The sequence below is a fragment of the Cygnus olor genome (genome assembly GCF_009769625.2).
Source record: "Cygnus olor isolate bCygOlo1 chromosome 33 unlocalized genomic scaffold, bCygOlo1.pri.v2 SUPER_33A, whole genome shotgun sequence".
Taxonomy (NCBI): Eukaryota; Metazoa; Chordata; class Aves; order Anseriformes; family Anatidae; genus Cygnus; species Cygnus olor.
This window is the reverse complement of record NW_024429053.1, coordinates 1-16,733: the sequence shown is the minus strand read 5'-3', so window position 1 is coordinate 16,733 and position 16,733 is coordinate 1. Positions and strand designations below refer to the sequence as shown.

The 16,733-nt window shown below is 66.8% G+C and overlaps 2 protein-coding genes across 19 annotated transcripts; both read left to right on the top strand.

The window, feature by feature from the left end:
* Positions 1 to 4,045: 4,045 nt before the first annotated feature.
* LOC121062840 (glycine-rich cell wall structural protein 1.8-like) lies at positions 4,046 to 7,002 on the top strand. Of its 18 annotated transcripts, none has more exons than XM_040543121.1 (4): positions 4,066 to 4,167; positions 5,168 to 5,797; positions 6,008 to 6,048; positions 6,088 to 7,002. In XM_040543121.1, exons 1-4 carry the CDS (start codon positions 4,086 to 4,088, stop codon positions 6,940 to 6,942), a joined length of 1,608 nt encoding a protein of 535 aa, XP_040399055.1. In that variant the 5' UTR covers positions 4,066 to 4,085; the 3' UTR covers positions 6,943 to 7,002. The 18 variants fall into 18 exon arrangements, with proteins under 18 accessions (XP_040399057.1, XP_040399055.1, XP_040399053.1 ...); XM_040543119.1 differs by having other exon boundaries at positions 6,008 to 6,069; positions 6,103 to 7,002; XM_040543120.1 differs by having other exon boundaries at positions 6,002 to 6,048.
* A 970-nt stretch (positions 7,003 to 7,972) lies between these two features.
* On the top strand, positions 7,973 to 8,957 carry LOC121062848 (homeobox protein unplugged-like). Its single transcript, XM_040543134.1, has 2 exons — positions 7,973 to 8,111; positions 8,606 to 8,957. The coding sequence occupies exons 1-2, from the start codon at positions 8,045 to 8,047 to the stop codon at positions 8,920 to 8,922; spliced, it is 384 nt and encodes a 127-aa protein (XP_040399068.1). The 5' UTR covers positions 7,973 to 8,044; the 3' UTR covers positions 8,923 to 8,957.
* Positions 8,958 to 16,733: the final 7,776 nt, after the last annotated feature.

Below are 16,733 nucleotides of genomic sequence, written 5' to 3'. Positions count from 1 at the left end.
TGGGGGTGAAGGGTATGGGGCCATCAAGGATTGGGATGAAGGTATTCGGGTCACCAAGGAAGGGGATGAAATTTTGGGGGCTACCAAGGATTAGGATGAAGGTTTTGGGGTCACCGGGGATGGGGGTGAAGGTTTTGGGGTCACCGGGGATGGGGGGACACCAGGGATGGGGGGTTTGGAGCCACCAGGGATGGGGACAGGGCCCACCAGGGCCACCCGGCATGGGGACAGGGATGGGGACGGGGGACAGCAGGGCCACCGGGGTGGGGGACAGGGGTCCTGGGACCTCTGGGGTGGGGACGGGGACCTTGGGACCACTGGGGACAGGAGATGATGGGACAAGGGACACCGGGATGGGGACGGGGATGGTGGAGCCACCCGGGATGGGGACAAGGGCCACCAGGAGGGGGACAGGGGCCACCAGGAGGGGGACGAGGGCCACTGTAACAAGGACAGGGGCCACCGGGATGAGGACGAGGGCCACCAGGATGGGGACAGGGGCCACCAGGATGGGGATGGAGGCCACCAGGACGGGACAAGAGCTACCAGGAGGGGACAGGGGCCACCAAGATAGGGATGAGGGCCACCAGGATGGGGACAGGGACCACCAGGAGGGGACAAGGGCCACTATAACAGGGACAAGGGCCACCAGGATGGGGATGGAGGCCACCAGGATGGGACAAGGACCACTATAGCAGGGACAAGGGCCACTAGGATGGGACAAGGGCCACCAGAATGGGGACGAGGACCACCAAGAGGGGAACAAGGGCCACTGGGAGGGGACAGGGACCACTATAACAGGGACAAGGGCCACCAGGACGGGACAAGGGCCACCAGGGCCACCAGGATGGGGACGGGGGCCACCATAGCAGGGACAAGGGCCACCAGGGTGGGGATGGGGACCACCAAGAGGGGACAGGGACCACCAGGACGAGGACGGGGGGCCACCAGGATGGGGCCAGGGGCTACCAGGAGGGGGCCGGGGGCCACCAACTCGGGACTCTCGCAGCCAAACCGGACGCTCGGCAGCGTGGCGGCACCCGGGGGGGGGGGGGGGGGGGGGGGGGGGGGGGACGACACAAAACTGGGGGGTGGGGGGGGGACACTGTGACAACGGGACCCCCCCCCTCCCCTCCCCCCCTCTTTCCCCTCCCCCCCCCCCCCAAATTTTAGCCTGGGGGGGTCCCCAAAAACCTCCACACACACACCCCCCCCCCATCCAGGGTGTGCCTGGGGGGGGGGGGCACCCTCAACGCCCCTCCTTTGTCGGGGAAAGCCGGGGAGGGGAAAAATTTGGGGACCCCCCCCCCTCCTCCCGGGACCCCCCCGGGACCCCCCCCTTCGCCCCCTGCCCCCCCCGGCCCCCCCCCGCCCCGTAACTCACCGGCGGGGAGCGGCGGGACCCGGAGCTGCGGCGGCGGCTGGGGGGGGGGGGGGGGGGGGGGATAAAAGCGGCTTTTCCCCCGGGGGGGGGACACAGGCGGCGCCCCCCCCCTTTGTTCCCCGCCCTTGGACGCGGGGGGGGGGTTAAAAAATAAAAAATTTAATTAATATTTTTCTTAAGGGGGGGGGGCGGGGTTTTAACGCCCAAAAAAATCCGCCCGGAACCCTGCGGGGGGGGGGGGAGCATCCGGGGGGGGGCCGCGGGCATCCGGGGGGGAGGGGGGGGGCGGGGGGGGGGCGAGAGGGGGGGTCCTGAGCCCAGCTGGGGACCCCCGACCCCTGCCCTCCCCCCCCCCCCCCGGGATGGGTGGGGGGGGGTCCTTTGTGTGCGGGAGGAAAGGGGGGGGGGGAGGGGAAAAAAAGGGGGGGGGGGCGATGGGGGGGGCGTGGGGGGGGGGGTTTGGGGGGGGAGGGGTTTGGGGGGAGGGGTTTGGGGGGGGCGGGGTTTGTTGTTGTAGGGTCGCCCGCGCAGCGCCACCGTGGGGTCGTGGGGGGGTGGCGCAGGGCTGGGGGGGGCGGATTTGGGGTGTGTTCCCCCCCCGGACCCCCTCAGGACCCCCCCAAGACCCCCCCTGACCCCCCAGGACCCTCCTAAACCCACCCAGGACCCCCCCTAAATCCCCCCAAACACCTTAGATCCCCCAAGACCCCCCCCAGATCCCCCAATTCCCCCCCTGCCCCCCCCCAAACTTCCCTTAACCCCCCCTCCAACACTCTTGGGACCCCCCCCAACCCCCCTCACCGATCCCAAGACCCCCCCCCAAAAAAATCCCAAGACCCCCCCCCCCCCCCAAATCCCAAGACCTCCCCAAATACCAATATCCCCCCCCCCCAGATCCCTGGGACCCCCCCCCCAAATCCCAAGACCCCCCCCAAAAAAATCCCAAGCCCCCCTCCCAGATCCCTGGGACTCCCCCCAAAAAAAATCCCAAGACCACCCCCAAATCCAAAGACCCCCCCAAAAATCCCAAGACCCCCCCCCAAAAAAAAAATCCCAAGACCCCCCCCCCCAAAAAAATCCCAAGACCCCCCCCAAAAAAATCGCAAGACCCCCCCCAAATCCCTGGGACCCCCCCAAATCCCAATCCCACCCCAAATCCCAATCCCACCCCCAAATCCCTGCCCCCCCCCACCCCCGTTAATCCTGCCCCCCCCCCCTTAATCTCCCGCTTCCGGGCGTCGGGGCCCCGCCCGCGGTGACCAATTTTTTTTTTTGGGGGGGGGGGGGGGACGGGACACGGGGCCACGGGGACGGGGCCACCCCGCGTCCTCCGTCCCCACCCCAGCCCCAGGGGACCCCACCCTGGGCGCTGCCGGAGCCGCCCTGGCCCCAATCCGAGGGGGGGGGGGGGGGGGGGGGGGGGACACGGGGGCTGTCCCCAGAAGGGACACGGGCACTTGGTGGCCTTGGGGTGGCCCTAAAGGGAATTCGGGGTCCCCAAAGGGGTCTTGGGTGCTTGGTGGCCCCCAGGTGGCCCCAAAAGGGACACGGGCGCTTGGTGGCCTTAGGGTGGCCCTAAAAGGGGCGCTGGTGGCCCCCAGGTGGCCCCAAAGTGGACACAGGTACTTGGTGGCCCTAAGGTGGCCCTAAAAGGGGCGCTGGTGGCCCCCAGGTGGCCCCAAAAGGGACATGGGCATTTGGTGGCCCCCAGGTGGCCCCAAAAAGGACACGGGCACTTGGTGGCCTTGGGGTGGCCCTAAAGGGCACTTGGGGTCCCCAAAGGGGTCTTGGGTGCTTGGTGGCCCCCAGGTGGCCCCAAAAGGGACACGGGCGCTTGGTGGCCTTAGGGTGGCCCTAAAAGGGTGCTGGTGGCCCCCAGGTGGCTCCAAAGGGGCCTTGGGTGCTTGGTGGCCTTGGGGTGTCCCCAAAGGGCACTTGGGGTCCCCAAAGGGGTCTTAGGAACTTGGTGGCCCTGAGGTGGCCCCAAAGGAGTCTTGGGGTCCCCAGGTGGCCCCAAAGGTGTCTTGGGCACTTGGTGGCCTTGGGGTGGCCCTAAAGGGTGCTGGCGGTCCCCAGAGGGGACACGGGCACCCAGAGACCCCAATGTGTCCCCAAAAGGGACAGGGGCACTTGGTGGCCTTGAGATGGGCCCAAAGGGGTCTTGGGCATGTGGTGGCCCTGGGATGTCCCCAAAGGGCCCCAGTGACCCCAATGTGTCCCCAAAGGGGACACGGGCACTTGGTGACCCTGTGATGTCCCCGAAGGACACCGGTGACCCCCAGGTGTCCCCAAAGGGGACAGGGCCCCATGGTGGCCCTGGGATGTCCCCAAAGGACACCAGTGACCCCAATGGGTCCCCAAAGGGGACACGGGCACGTGGTGACCCTGGGATGTCCCAAAAGGCACCGGTGACCCCCAGGTGTCCCCAAAGGTGACACCTCCGGAGGGGGACACGGGCACAGGTGACCCCCGATGCCACCGGGGGACGGGGGGGGACACATCAGGGTCCCGGGGGGGACACGTCGGGGTCCCCGGTGTCCCCAGGGGGGGACAGGGGCGGCCGGGTGGCCCTGCCAAGCGGGTCAAGCCCGGTGACTCAGGTGTCCCCGCCGTCCCCTCCCCGGGCGGTGGCACCCAAGGGTGCCCCACCCCGCCCCGGCCCCTATTTAAGGCCGTCCCTGGCGTCCCCACGGTGTCCCCGATGTCCCCGACGGCCCCGGCCATGGCCGGGCCCCGGCTGCCCTCGGCCCTCGGGCTCCTGCTGCTCTGCCTCTGCCTGCCAGGTGGGACTGGGAGGGACTGGGAGGGACTGGGAAGGGACTGGGAGGGTATTGGGGGGCACTGGGAGGGACCGGGAAGGGACTGGGAGGGACCGGGAGGGTGCTGGGGGGGGACTGGGAGGGACTGGGAAGGGACTGGGAGGGTATTGGGGGGCACTGGGAGGGACTGGGAGGGACTGGGAAGGGACTGGGAGGGTATTGGGGGGCACTGGGAGGGACCGGGAAGGGACTGGGAGAGACTTGGAAGGGACTGGGAGAGACTGGGAAGAGACTGGGAGGGTGTTGGGGGGCACTGGGAGGGACTGGCAGAAACTGGGAGAGACTAGAAGGGACTGGGAAGGGACTGGGAAGGGACCGGGAGGGATTGGGAGAGACTTGGAAGGGACTGGGAGGGACTGGGAGAGACAGGGAGAGATTGGGAAGGGACTGGGAGAAACTGGGAAGGGACTGAGAAAGACTGGGAAGGGAAGGGGAGGGACTGGGAGAGACTGGGGGAGAATGGGAAGGAAACTGGGGGGACTGGGAGGAACTGGAGGTGACTGGCAAGGACCGGGATGGGGACTGGGAAGGAGTGGGAGCGACTGGGAAGAACTGGGATGGAGACTGTGAGGGACTGGAAGTAAAGCCTGGATGGATGGGGAGGGACTGGGCTGGGAACTGGGAGGGACCGGGATGGGAACTGGGAGGGACCAGGATGGGAACTGGGAGGGACCGGGATGAGAACTGGGAGGGACTGGAAAGGGAACTGGGAGGGGCTGGGCTGGGGATTGGACAAACTGGGAGGGACTGGGGTGGGAACTGGGAGAAAAAGAGATGGGTGGGAACGGACTGGGATGGGGACTGGGAAGGGCTGGGATGGACTGGGGTGAACTGGGAAGGACTGGGATAGACTGGAAAGGATTGGGATGAACTGGGATGGACTGGGAAGGACTGAGATGAACTGGGATGAACTGGGATGAACTGGGAAGGACTGGGATGACCCCCCTATGATCCCCCCCCCCAGATCCAGGCGCTGCCGACGACTGCGAATCGGGATCCCGCTTGGCCCCGCTGATGGCCGGAGTGGATCCCTGCAAGGATCCCGCGGGATTCCTCAGCCCCCAGCTGCCCAGAGACGGGGCCGGATCCCCCGGGGGATCCTACAGTGACTCGGGATCTTATGGGGGTGGCCCGGGATCCTCTGGAGGATCGGGATCCTATGGGATCAAGTCGGGATCCTATGGGGGCAGCTCGGGATCCTATGGGGGATCGGGATCCTCCGGGGGATCGGGAGCATTCCCAGGACGAGGGAGCGGATCGGGATCCTACGTGTCCCCGGGATCGAGCGGAGGCAAGCCGGGATCCTACGGCAGCAGGCCGGGATCCCCCGGGGATGGCTCGGGATCATTTGTCTCGCCGGGATCCGGTGGGCCGCCGGGATCCTACGGACTGGTGCCCTACGGGAGTGGATTCGGATCGGGGAGCTACGGCCCGCAAGGGGGAAGTGGATCGGGATCCTATGGGGGACTGGGATCCTACGGGGGATCCAGTTCAGGAGCCTATGGAAGCAGCTCAGGATCGGGCAGACCGGGATCCCAAGGGGGATTTGGATCCGGATCGGGATCGGGCAGACCAGGATCCCAAGGGGGATTTGGTTCCGGATCGGGATCAGGCAGACCAGGATCCCAAGGGGGATTTGGATCAGGATCAGGATCAGGATCAGGATCAGGCAGACCTGGATCCCAAGGGGGATTTGGTTCCGGATCAGGATCGGGCAGACCTGGATCCCAAGGGGGATTTGGATCCGGATCGGGATCGGGCAGACCTGGATCCCAAGGGGGATCTGGATCAGGATCAGGATCAGGATCAGGATCAGGATCAGGATCAGGCAGACCTGGATCCCAAGGGGGATTTGGATCAGGATCAGGCAGGCCTGGATCCCATGGGGGAAGTGGATCGGGATCAGGCAGACCTGGATCCCATGGGGGAAGCGGATCGGGATCGGGCAGACCTGGATCTCAGGGGGGCAGCGGGTCCCAAGGAGGCAGCGGATCGGGTTCCTATGGGGGCAGCTCAGGATCCTATGGGGGCAGCTCAGGATCCTACGGGCTCTCTGAGTCCTACGGGGATGATTCGGGTTTCTACGGGGGATCGGGATCCTATGGGGGGGATTCGGGGTCCTACGGGGGTGGATCAGGGTCCTATGGGGGCGGATCAGGATCTTATGGGGGTGGATTGGGATCCCATGGGAGACCAGGATCCTATGGGAGACCGGGATCCTATGGGAGACCGGGATCCTATGGGGGTGGATCGGGATCTTATGGGGGATCGGGGTCCTATGGGGGTGGATCAGGGTCCTACGGGGGTGGATCGGGATCTTATGGGGGATCGGGATCTTATGGGGGTGGATCAGGCTCCTATGGAGGACCAGGATCCTACGAGGGTGGATCAGGATCCTATGGGGGGTCAGGATCTTATGGGGGATTGGGCTCCTACGGTGGGTCGGGGTCCCAGGGGGGCTCCCAGCGCCCCCTGTACAAGAACCCCGGGATCCCCTTCGTGCCGGGGCTGCGGGATCCAGCCCGGATCGGTGGCTACATCCCTGTGCGCCGCGGCCCCACCACGGGATCGGGATCCACTCACGGCTCCAGCGCGGGATCCGGCTCGGGGACGGCGACCGGGACCTATGGCTCGGGATCCCAAGGGGGATCCCAAGGGGGATCCGGGAGGGGATCTGGGGGGGGATCCGGGGCAGGATCTGACCAAGCCCAGTCCGGCTGCGGGGGCTGTGACGAGTAGGGGGCACCTGGAGCCCCCCCGGTCCCATTCACGCGCCCTAATAAAGTCCTTGCAGCTCGGCACCAGCCTCGTCCTTGTCCCCACACGTGTCCCCACGGCCACACGTGTCCCCAACGTGTCCCCAACGTGTCCCCACACGTGTCCCCGTGCGTCCTGGCACTGGCTGAGCTGGCGGGGCCGGTCCGCACCCACGCCTGGGGACAGGGACACCAGGGACGGGACGGGGACGCCCACGGGGACGGGAATGGGGTCATCGGGGTGGGACATCGGGGATGGGACGGGGACGCCAACTGGGGCAGGAATGGGGACACCGGGGTGGGACACTGGGGACAGGATGGGGATGCCAACTAGGACAGGAATGGGGACACCGGGATGGGATATTGGGGACACTTGGATGGGGACACCCACAGGGACAGGGATGAGGACTTTGGGGACAGGATGGGGACACTTGGATGGGACATTGGGGACAGGATGGGGATGCCCACAGGGACAGGGATGGGGACACTTGGGACCAGTATGGCCCCAGGGGGACAAGTATGAGCTCTATAGGGACCAGTAGGAGCCCCAAAAGGCACCAGCAGGAGGCCTATAGGAACCAGTATGGCCCTATGGGGACCAGTAGGAGTCCTATAGGGACAAGTACAGCCCTATAGGGATCAGTAGGAGCCCCAAAGGCACCAGTAGCAGCCCTACAGAGACCAGTATGGCCCTTTAGGGGCCAGTAGGAGCCCCAAAGGCACCAGTAGAAGCACCATAGGGACCAGCAGGAGCCCTACAGAGACCTATATGGCCCTTTAGGGGCCAGTAGGAGCCCCATAGACACCAGTAGGAGACCTACAGAGACCAGTATGGCCCCACAGGGACCAGTAGGAGCACTATAGGGACCAGTATAGCCCCATAGGACCTAGTAGGGCCCCAGGAGGGCCCTTGGGACCGGGACCAGCTCCATCCCCATGCCACCCCGGTCCCCACCCTACTGTGGGCGGCCGCACCCAGGCTGGGCCGAAAACAGGGGCGGGGGCATGGGGGGGCACCTCCCGGCCGCCCTTAAAACCAGTGCTCCCAGTGCACCCAGTGCTCCCCGTGCTCCCCAGCAGCACCCATGGGTGCTCCCAGGCCCCTCGGCATCCTGCTCTGTCTGCTCGCCCTGCTGGGGCCCGGCCGGCTCGGTAGGTTCCCAGTCCCCTCCCCAGTCTGGGTCCCCAAACTGGTCTGGGATGGGGAGAGGGGGACCTGGGACCCGTCCCTAAACTGGGATGGGGAGAGCCAGGTCCCCAAACTGGTCTGGGGTGGGGACGGGGGGACTTGGGGACCGTCCCTAAACTGGGATGGGGACAGCCGGGTCCCCAAACTGGTCTGGGGTGGGGACAGGGACAAGAGGATGTGGACACTGGGGTCCCCTCTGGGACTTGGGGTGGAGACAGGGGGACCTGGGACCTTGTGTCCCCAAACTGGTCTGGGATGGGGACACCTGGGTCCCCAAAAGGGTCTGGGGTTGGGCCACCGGGGTCCCTAAAGGGGTCGGGGACAAGGGGATGGGGACCCCGGGGTCCCCAAAGGGGTCTGGGACAGGGACACCGGGGTCCCTAAAGGGGTCAGGGATGGGGACAAGGGGATTGGGACAACGGGGTCCCCGTCCCCATCGCTGTCCCCATGTCCCCAGGCACCAGCGCCCGCAGCCTGCCCGCCACCATCCCCACCACTGTCCCGGCCACCACCCCCACCAGTGTCCCCACCTCCGTCCCCGTCACCGTCCCCGTCACCGTCCCCGCCACCACCCCGGGGCCACCGCTGGAGGAAGACGAGGAGGATGATGAAGAGGAGGAGGAGGAGGCCGAAGGCCGCGTGATGGAGGCCCTGGGGCGCCTGGCGGCGGCCCTACAGAGCCCCCGGCGCCGCGGGGGGGCCTTCCCCGAACCCCTCCTGGAGCTGGTCCCCGAGCTCCGCGACCTCCTGGCCCCCGCCCCCAGCCCCGCCTGAGCCCCCCCCCGGCCCGGGGAGGGGGCAATTTTTTGGGGGGGGGGGGGGGGGACACAAGGAGGGGGGGGGTAGTGTGTGTGACCTCCCCCCCCCCCCCACCAAGGACCTCCGGCTGCGCGCCCGGTGCTCAATAAAATGTTTCAGACCCCCCCCCCCCCGCCGCGGGTGCTCGAGTGCTGCGGGGTGGGGGCTACGGGGTCCTGTGGGGGGCCGGGCTATAGGGGACGATCTATAGGGGATGAGTTATAGGGGAGGATATAGGGGCCAGGCTATAGGGGATGAGCTATGGGGGAGGCTAAAGGGGCCAGGCAATAGGGGGATGAGCTATAGGGGAGGCTATAGGGGATGAGCTATAGGGGACAAGATATAGGAGAGGATATAGGGGCTGGGCTATAGGGGAGGCTAGAGGGACCGGGCTATAGGGGAGGCTATAGGGGACAAGCTATAGGGGATGAGCTATAACAGATGAGCTATAGGGGAGGCTATAGGGGCTGGACTATAGGGGAGGATATAGGGGACAAGCTATATGGGCTGGGCTATAGGGGGGGGCTACAGGGGATGAGCTATAGGGAAGGCTATGGGGACAAGATATAGGGGACAAGCTATAGGGGAGGCTAGAGGGGAGGCTAGAGGGACCGGGCTATAGGGGAGGCTATAGGGACTGGGCTGTAGGGGAGGATATAGGGGCTGGGCTATAGGGGAGGCTCTAGGGTCCAGGCTATAGGGGAGGCTAGAGGGACCAAGCTATAGGGGAGGCTAGAGGTGTTGGGCTATAGGGGAGGCTGTAGAGGCTGAGCTATAGGGGAGGCTCTAGGGGTGAGGCTATAGGGACCAGGCTATAGGGGAGGGTATAGGAACCAGGCTATAGGGGCCAAGCTATAGGGGAGGCTATAGGGACTGGGGTATAAGTGAAGGGGCATATAGGGGCAGGACATATAGAGGCAGGACATGTAGGGGCAGGATGTATAGGGGCAGGGTATATAGGGGCAGGACGTATAGGGGCAGGACATATAGGGGCAGGGTATATAGGGGCAGGACGTATAGGGGCAGGGTGTATAGGGGCAGGGTGTATAGGGGCAGGACGTATAGGGGCAGGACGTATAGGGGCAGGACGTACAGGGGCCCTGACTCACCAGCCGCCGCGTCCCCAGGACCGGCTGAGCCGGCGGGGCCGGATCCTGCCCCCGCACCCAGGGGGAAAAGTGTGTGTGGGGGGGGACCCAAGGGTGGGGGTGGCCCCGGCCCCCACCACCCCCCCCCCAAACCCCACCCAGCCCCGGGGGCACCTATAAGAGCCCAGTGCTCCCAGTGCTGCTCCCAGTGCTCCCAGTGCTGCACTGGGGCTGCTGCTGACCCAAGGTATGGCTGCTGGGCTGGAGGGGGGGGGCACTGGGGGGAACTGGGAGGGCACTGGGTGGAACTGGGGGGCACTGGGTGACACTGGGGGGCAGTGGGGGGAACTGGGGGGGCACTGGGAGGGCACTGGGGGGCATTGGGGGGAATTGGGGGGGCACTTGGTGGAACTGGGAGCACTGGGAGGAACTGGGAGGGCACTGGGGGGAATTGGGGGGGGCACTGGGTGGAACTGGGGGGACACTTGAGGGAATTGGGGGTCACTGGGTGAAACCTAGGGGGCACTGGGGGGCACTGGGTGAAACTGGGGGGGCACTGGGGGAAAATGAGGGGAACTGGGGGTCACTGGGTGACACTGGGGGGGAACTGGGGAGAACTGGGGGACTCCATGGGTCTGGGTCACTATGGCTGGGGGGCACTGGGGGGAACTGGGGGGCACTGGGGGGAATTAGGGGGGCACTGGGTGAAACTGGGGGACACTGGAGGGAGCTGGGGGGCACTGGGTGGAACTGGGAGGCACTGGGTGACACTGGGGGTCCTAATAGGCTTGGGTCACCCCTGGCACCCCTGACCCCCCCTTTTGCCCCCCCCCCCCAGCATGTCCGAGCGCCGACCCACGCCCCCCCCCCAGCCGCATCCCCCCCCCTCCGAAGACCCCCCCGAGCCCCGGAGCCCCCCCGGCCCCGAGGAACCCGGCATCCCCGTGGCCCCTTGGCCCCCCCTGCCCAAGTGGGAGGACAACGGGGACGACAGCGGGGACGACAGCGGGGGCAACAGCGGGGACAACAGCGGGGACAACAGCGGGGACAAGGCCAAGCCCCCCCCGAGGCGCGAGGAGACGCGGGGGGGCCGCCCCTGAGCTACCCCATGGAGCCCTGGTCCTATAAACGGCCCCATGAAGAGCCACGACCTCCCTGATGCCATGAATGTCCCTAAGAAGAGCCACGACCTCCCTGGTCCTATAAACGTCCCCGTGAAGAGCCACCACCACCCGGATGTCCCTAAGAAGAGCCACCACCGCCCCAGTCCTATAAATGTCCCTAAGAAGAGCCACGACCTCCCTGGTCCCACAAATGACCCCAAGAAGAGCCACGACCTCCCTGGTCCTATAAATGTCCCTAAGAAGAGCCACGACCTCCCTGGTCCCACAAATGACCCCAAGAAGAGCCACGACCTCCCTGGTCCCATAAATGTCCCTAAGAAGAGCCACGACCTCCCTGGTCCTATAAATGTCCCTAAGAAGAGCCACCACCACCACCACGGTCCTATAAATGTCCCCATGAAAAGCCACGACCACCCTGGTCCTACAAATGTCCCCATGAAGAGCCACGACTGCCTTGGTCCTACAGATGACCCTAAGAAGAACCACCACTGCTCTGGTCCTATAAACGACCCCAAGAAGAACCCGTGTCCCTGTCCCCGTCCCCGTCCCCCTCCCCAATTAAAGGTTTTCCCCCGGTCCCGCTCCTGGTGCTCTCTTGGGGTCGGGGTGGCCGGGACCTGGCGCTCATGACAACGGGGACGGGACAAAGGGACCAGGCGTGACACTGCTTCCTCCTTTAGTGGGGACGCGGGGACAGGACGGGGACACGGGGATGGGGACATGGGGACAGGGATGGGGACACGGGGGTGGGATGGGGACAGGGACATTGGGATGGGGACACGGGGATGGGGACACGGGGACAGGGATGGGGACACGGGGACGGGGACAAGGGGACGGGTTGGGGACGGGGACATTGGGATGGGGACACGGGGACACCACGGGTTCCGCCCCTATGACAGGTCCAGCAGCTCCTCCGAATGTCCCCAACCTGCAGAGGGGACACGGTGAGGGACGGGGATGGGGCCGTGTCCCTGGGTGTCCCCCCAAGTCCCCGCTGTCCCCATACCGCGGCTGCCGCTGTCCCCGATGTCCCCAAGGTCCTCCTCGCTCCAGCTCCTCCCCGCGCTCTTCGGACACCCCCGGCACCGGGGACGTGACCCCAGTCTTTGGGGACGTGTCCCCGATCCTCGGGACCACGTCCCCAGCTTTCGGGGAAATGTCCCCAGTCCTTGGGGACGTCCTTGGGGACCCGTCCCCGGTCTTTGGGGCCACATCCCCGGTCCCTGGGGACCTGTCTCAGGTCCTTCAGGTCCTTGGGGACGTGTCCCCGGTCCTTGGGGACGTGACCCCAAACCTTGGGGATGTGACCCTGGTCTTTGGGGACGTGACCCTGGTCCTTCAGGTCCTTGGGGACGTGACCCTGGTCCTTCAGGTCCTTGGGGACGCGTCCCCAACCCTTGGGGCCACATCCCAGGTCCTTGGGGACCCGTCCCCGGTCTTTGGGGCCACATCCCCGGTCCCTGGGGACCTGTCTCAGGTCCTTCAGGTCCTTGGGGACGTGTCCCCGGTCCTTGGGGACGTGACCCCAAACCTTGGGGATGTGACCCTGGTCCTTGGGGACGTGACCCTGGTCCTTCAGGTCCTTGGGGACGCGTCCCCAACCCTTGGGGCCACATCCCAGGTCCTTGGGGACGCGTCCCTGGTCTTTGGGGCCACATCCTCGGTCCGTGGGGCCACGTCCCCAACCCTTGGGGACCCATCCCTGGTCCTTGGGGACCTGTCCCCAGTCCTTGGGGACGCGTCCCCGGTCTTTGGGGCCACATCCCCGGTCCTTGGGGCCACAACCCCAATCCTTGGGGACGTGTCCCTGGTCCTTGGGGACCCATCCCTGGCCCTTGGGGACGTGTCCCCAACCCTTGGGGCCACATCCCCGGTCCTTGGGGACCTGTCCCCAGTCCTTCGGGTCCTTGGGGACGCGTCCCCGGTCTTTGGGGCCACATCCCCAGTCCTTGGGGCCACATCCCTGGTCCTTGGGGACGTGTCCCCAATCCTTGGGGACCCATCCCTGGACCTTGGGGACCCATCCCCAATCCTTGGGGACCCATCCCTGGTCCTTGGGGATGTGTCCCCAATCCTTGGGGACCCATCCCTGGACCTTGGGGACCCGTCCCCAACCCTTGGGGACCCATCCCTGGTCCTTGGTGACCTGTCCCCAATCCTTGGGGACCCGATCCTGGTCCTTGGGGACCCGCCCCCGGTCCCTGGGGCATTGTCCCCGAGCTGGGGGGTGGCCCCGATGTCCCCGAGCCGGCGGGTGGCCTTGGGGACATCGTTGTCCCCGAGGAGCCGGGTGGCAGCAGGTGCAGCAAGCGGAGCAGCGAGGCCAGCGCCTGTCCCCAGGGCTGCTTGGGGACGGGGACGGGGACACCGGCGGGGCCGCGCTCGGCTGAGGCTGTAGGGAGGTGGCACGGGGGGGGGGGGGGGGGGGGGGGGGGGGGGGGGCACGGGGACAAGTCCCTTTGTGTCCCCACAGCCCCTCCGTGCCACATCCCCGTGTCCCCAATGTCCCCCCATGTCCCCCCACGACCCCCGTGTCCCCAATGTCCCCCCATGTCTCCTGTATCCCCCCCCATGTCCCCAATGTCCCCCCCATCCCCTCGTGTCCCCCCATGTCCCCCAGTGTCCCCAATGTCCCCCCATGTCCCCAACTGTCCCCTATATCCCCCCATGTCCCTTCGTGTCCCCCAGTGTCCCCCCATGTCCCCTATATCCCCCCCATGTCCCCCATGTTTCCCATGTCCCCCCGTGTCCCCAATGTCCCCCCATGTCCCCCAATGTCCCCCCATATCCCCCCATGTCCCCAATGTACCCCCCATGTCCCCCTATGTCCCCAATGTCACCCCATGTCCCCAATGTGCCCCCACGTCCCCAACTGTCCCCTATATCCCCCCCATGCCCCCCCATGTCCCCCCATGTCCCCTATATCCCCCCCATGTTCCCTCGTGTCCCCTCATGTCCCCAATGTCCCCCCATGTCCCCCAACGTTCCCCATGTCCCCCCAAGTCCCCAAATGTCCCCCATGTCCCCCCCGTCCCCTCACCCCCGAGCAGCAGCAGCGTCCCCAAGGCCACCACGAGTGTCCCCGTCACCCCCATGGTGCCACCTGCCCCCCCCCCCCCCGCCCCGGCGCCCCCGTTTATAGGCAGGGGACGGGGACGTCCCCTGGGAGGGGACACGGCCGTGCCTGGGGTGGGGACAAAGGGGGGGACCTTTGCCAGGTCCGGTGACAATGGCCCGGCCGCCACGTCCCCGTCCCAGCGTCCCCAATGTCCCCAACCCCCCCCCCAGTGTCCCCAACCACCTCCAATGTCCCCAACCCCCCCCCCCCCCCCATTGTCCCCTGAACTCCCCCCTGTCCCCAAGGACCCCAACACCTCCCGGTGGCCCCGGTCCTTGCTGTCCCCTTCCAGTGACCCCAAGGTCCCCAAACCTACCCCAGTGTCCCCAAGGTCCTTGGTGTCCCCAATCCTTCAGTGTCCCCAATGTCCCCAAGCTCCTTGGTGTCGCCCAGTGTCCCCAAACCCTCCCCAGTGTCCCCAACCTCCTTGGTGTCCCAGGTGTCCCCAATGTCCCCAAGCTCCTTGATGTCCCCAAAACCTCCCCAGTGTCCCCAGGCTCCCTGGTGTCCCCAGGCTCCCTGGTGTCCCCAGTCCCCCAGTGTCCCCAATGTCCCCCAGCTCCTTGATGTCCCCCAGTGTCCCCAAACCCTCCCCAGTGTCCCCCAGTGTCCCCTGTGTCCCCAAGCTCCTTGGTGTCCCCAAACCATCCCCAATGTCCCCAAGCTCTTTGGTGTCCCCAATCCTCCACTGTCCCCAGTGTCCCCAAGCTCCCCAGTGTCCCCAAACCCTCCCCTGTCCCCAAGCTCTTTGGTGTCCCCAATGTCCCCAAACTCTTCGATGTCCCCCAGTGTCCCCAAACCCCTCCCCGACCTCCTTGGTGTCCCCCAGTGCCCCCAGTGTCCCCAGTGCCCCCTCCCCAGTGCCCCCCCCGGTTCCCCGTCCCCATGGCCACCCCGTGGTGCCACCCTGGGGACAACAATGGGGCTTTGTCCCCGTGTCCCCATCCCCGGGGGGGGGGGGGGACAAGCCCGGGCAGGCCGGTGGCCACCAGCCGTGACGTCCCCGTCCCCCCCCCCCTGAGGGGCCACCAAGGGACGCAGGCGGGCACGGTGCCGAGCTGGTTTATTTGGGGGGGGTCACGGGGGAGGGGGGGGTCGTCCCTTGTCCCCTGTGTCCCCCTGCCCCCCCCCCCCCTGTGTCACCAGGGGGTCCCTCAGGGGAAGGATTCGGCCGCGGGGACGGGGAAGGCGGCGGAGCTGATGACGAACACCTTGACGTAATGCACGGCCTGGGGGGGGGGGGGGGGGGGGGGGGGCACGGGGGGCTGGGTGACCCCCCCGCCTCGGGGACCCTCAGGGGGCTTGGACCCCCCCCGTGTCCCCTTCCCCCAAAGTGCCCAGGACCCCCCCGTGTCCCCCACCCCAAAAAAGGTCCAGGATCCCCCTTGTCCCCACCCCCCCCCAAAAGGGTCTGGGACCCCCCCTTGCCCCCCCCCAAAATGTTCCCTGAACCCCCTTGTCCCCCCCAAAAAGGGTCCAGGATCCCCCCTTGCCCCCCCCCCAAATCATCCAGGACCCCCCCAAAAAGAACCCCCCAAGGACCCCTCCCAAAAAAGACCCCCCCAAGGACCCCTCCCCCCAAAAAGATCCCCCCCAAAAAGACCCCCGTCATGGACCTACCCCAAAAAGGACCCCCCCCAAGGACCCCCCCCAAAAGACCCCCCCAAGGACCCCCCCCCCCCCAAAAAGACCCCCTCATGTGTCCCCCCCAAAAAGACCCCCCCAAGAACCCCCCCCAAAAAGACCCCCCCCCAAAAAGACCCCCTCCAAGAGACCCCCCCCCAGGTCCCCCCCCCCCCCAAATGACCCCCCCAAGGACCTCCCCCCCAAAAAGCCCCCCCTGTGCCCTCCCCCCCCCAAGGCCCCCCCCGGCCCCCCCTTACCGCGAAGACGCCGGCGAGGAGGAGGAGGGCGAGGAGGAGGCAGACGAGGGCGAGGAAGACCAGGGGGCAGCCGGGGGGGGGCGTCTGGGGCTGGGGGGCGCCTGGGGGGGGGAGAGGGGGCGGGGTCAACCCGAGGCCACGCCCACAAAGGCCACGCCCCCTTAGACCACGCCCCCAAATGGTCACACCCGATAGGCCACGCCCCCAAAAGGCCACGCCCCCCCCCCAGCTTACCTGGAGCCTCGCCTCGGCTGCCGCCCCCCTCTCTGGGCACGTCCTCGGTGACGTCATCGGTGATGTCATCGGTGAGGTCATCGGTGAGGTCATCGCCCGGGCGGCCGGGTTCTTTGAGGGCGGCAGGGGGCTGCCCCTCCCCCGCGCTGATGTCACCCGTGACGTCACCCCCAGCTATGACGTCATGCATGATGTCATCATCAGCGCTGACGTCACGCATGATGTCATCCCCAGCGCTGATGTCACGGCCAGCGGGGGCTCCCGGGGGGAAGGAGGTGACATTGACGCCCGTGATGTCACCAAGCTCCGCCCCCCACGTGACATCATCGGTGACATCACC

Bases quoted from the DNA above. Each gene is read 5' to 3' on its own strand.
- LOC121062840 (XM_040543123.1), top strand. From the start codon at position 4,086: ATGTCCCCGACGGCCCCGGCCATGGCCGGGCCCCGGCTGCCCTCGGCC. The intron at 4,168-5,167 runs GTGGGACTGGGA...CCCCCCCCCCAG, and splicing joins GCTCTGCCTCTGCCTGCCAG to ATCCAGGCGCTGCCGACGAC.
- LOC121062848 (XM_040543134.1), top strand. From the start codon at position 8,045: ATGGGTGCTCCCAGGCCCCTCGGCATCCTGCTCTGTCTGCTCGCCCTG. The intron at 8,112-8,605 runs GTAGGTTCCCAG...CCATGTCCCCAG, and splicing joins GCTGGGGCCCGGCCGGCTCG to GCACCAGCGCCCGCAGCCTG.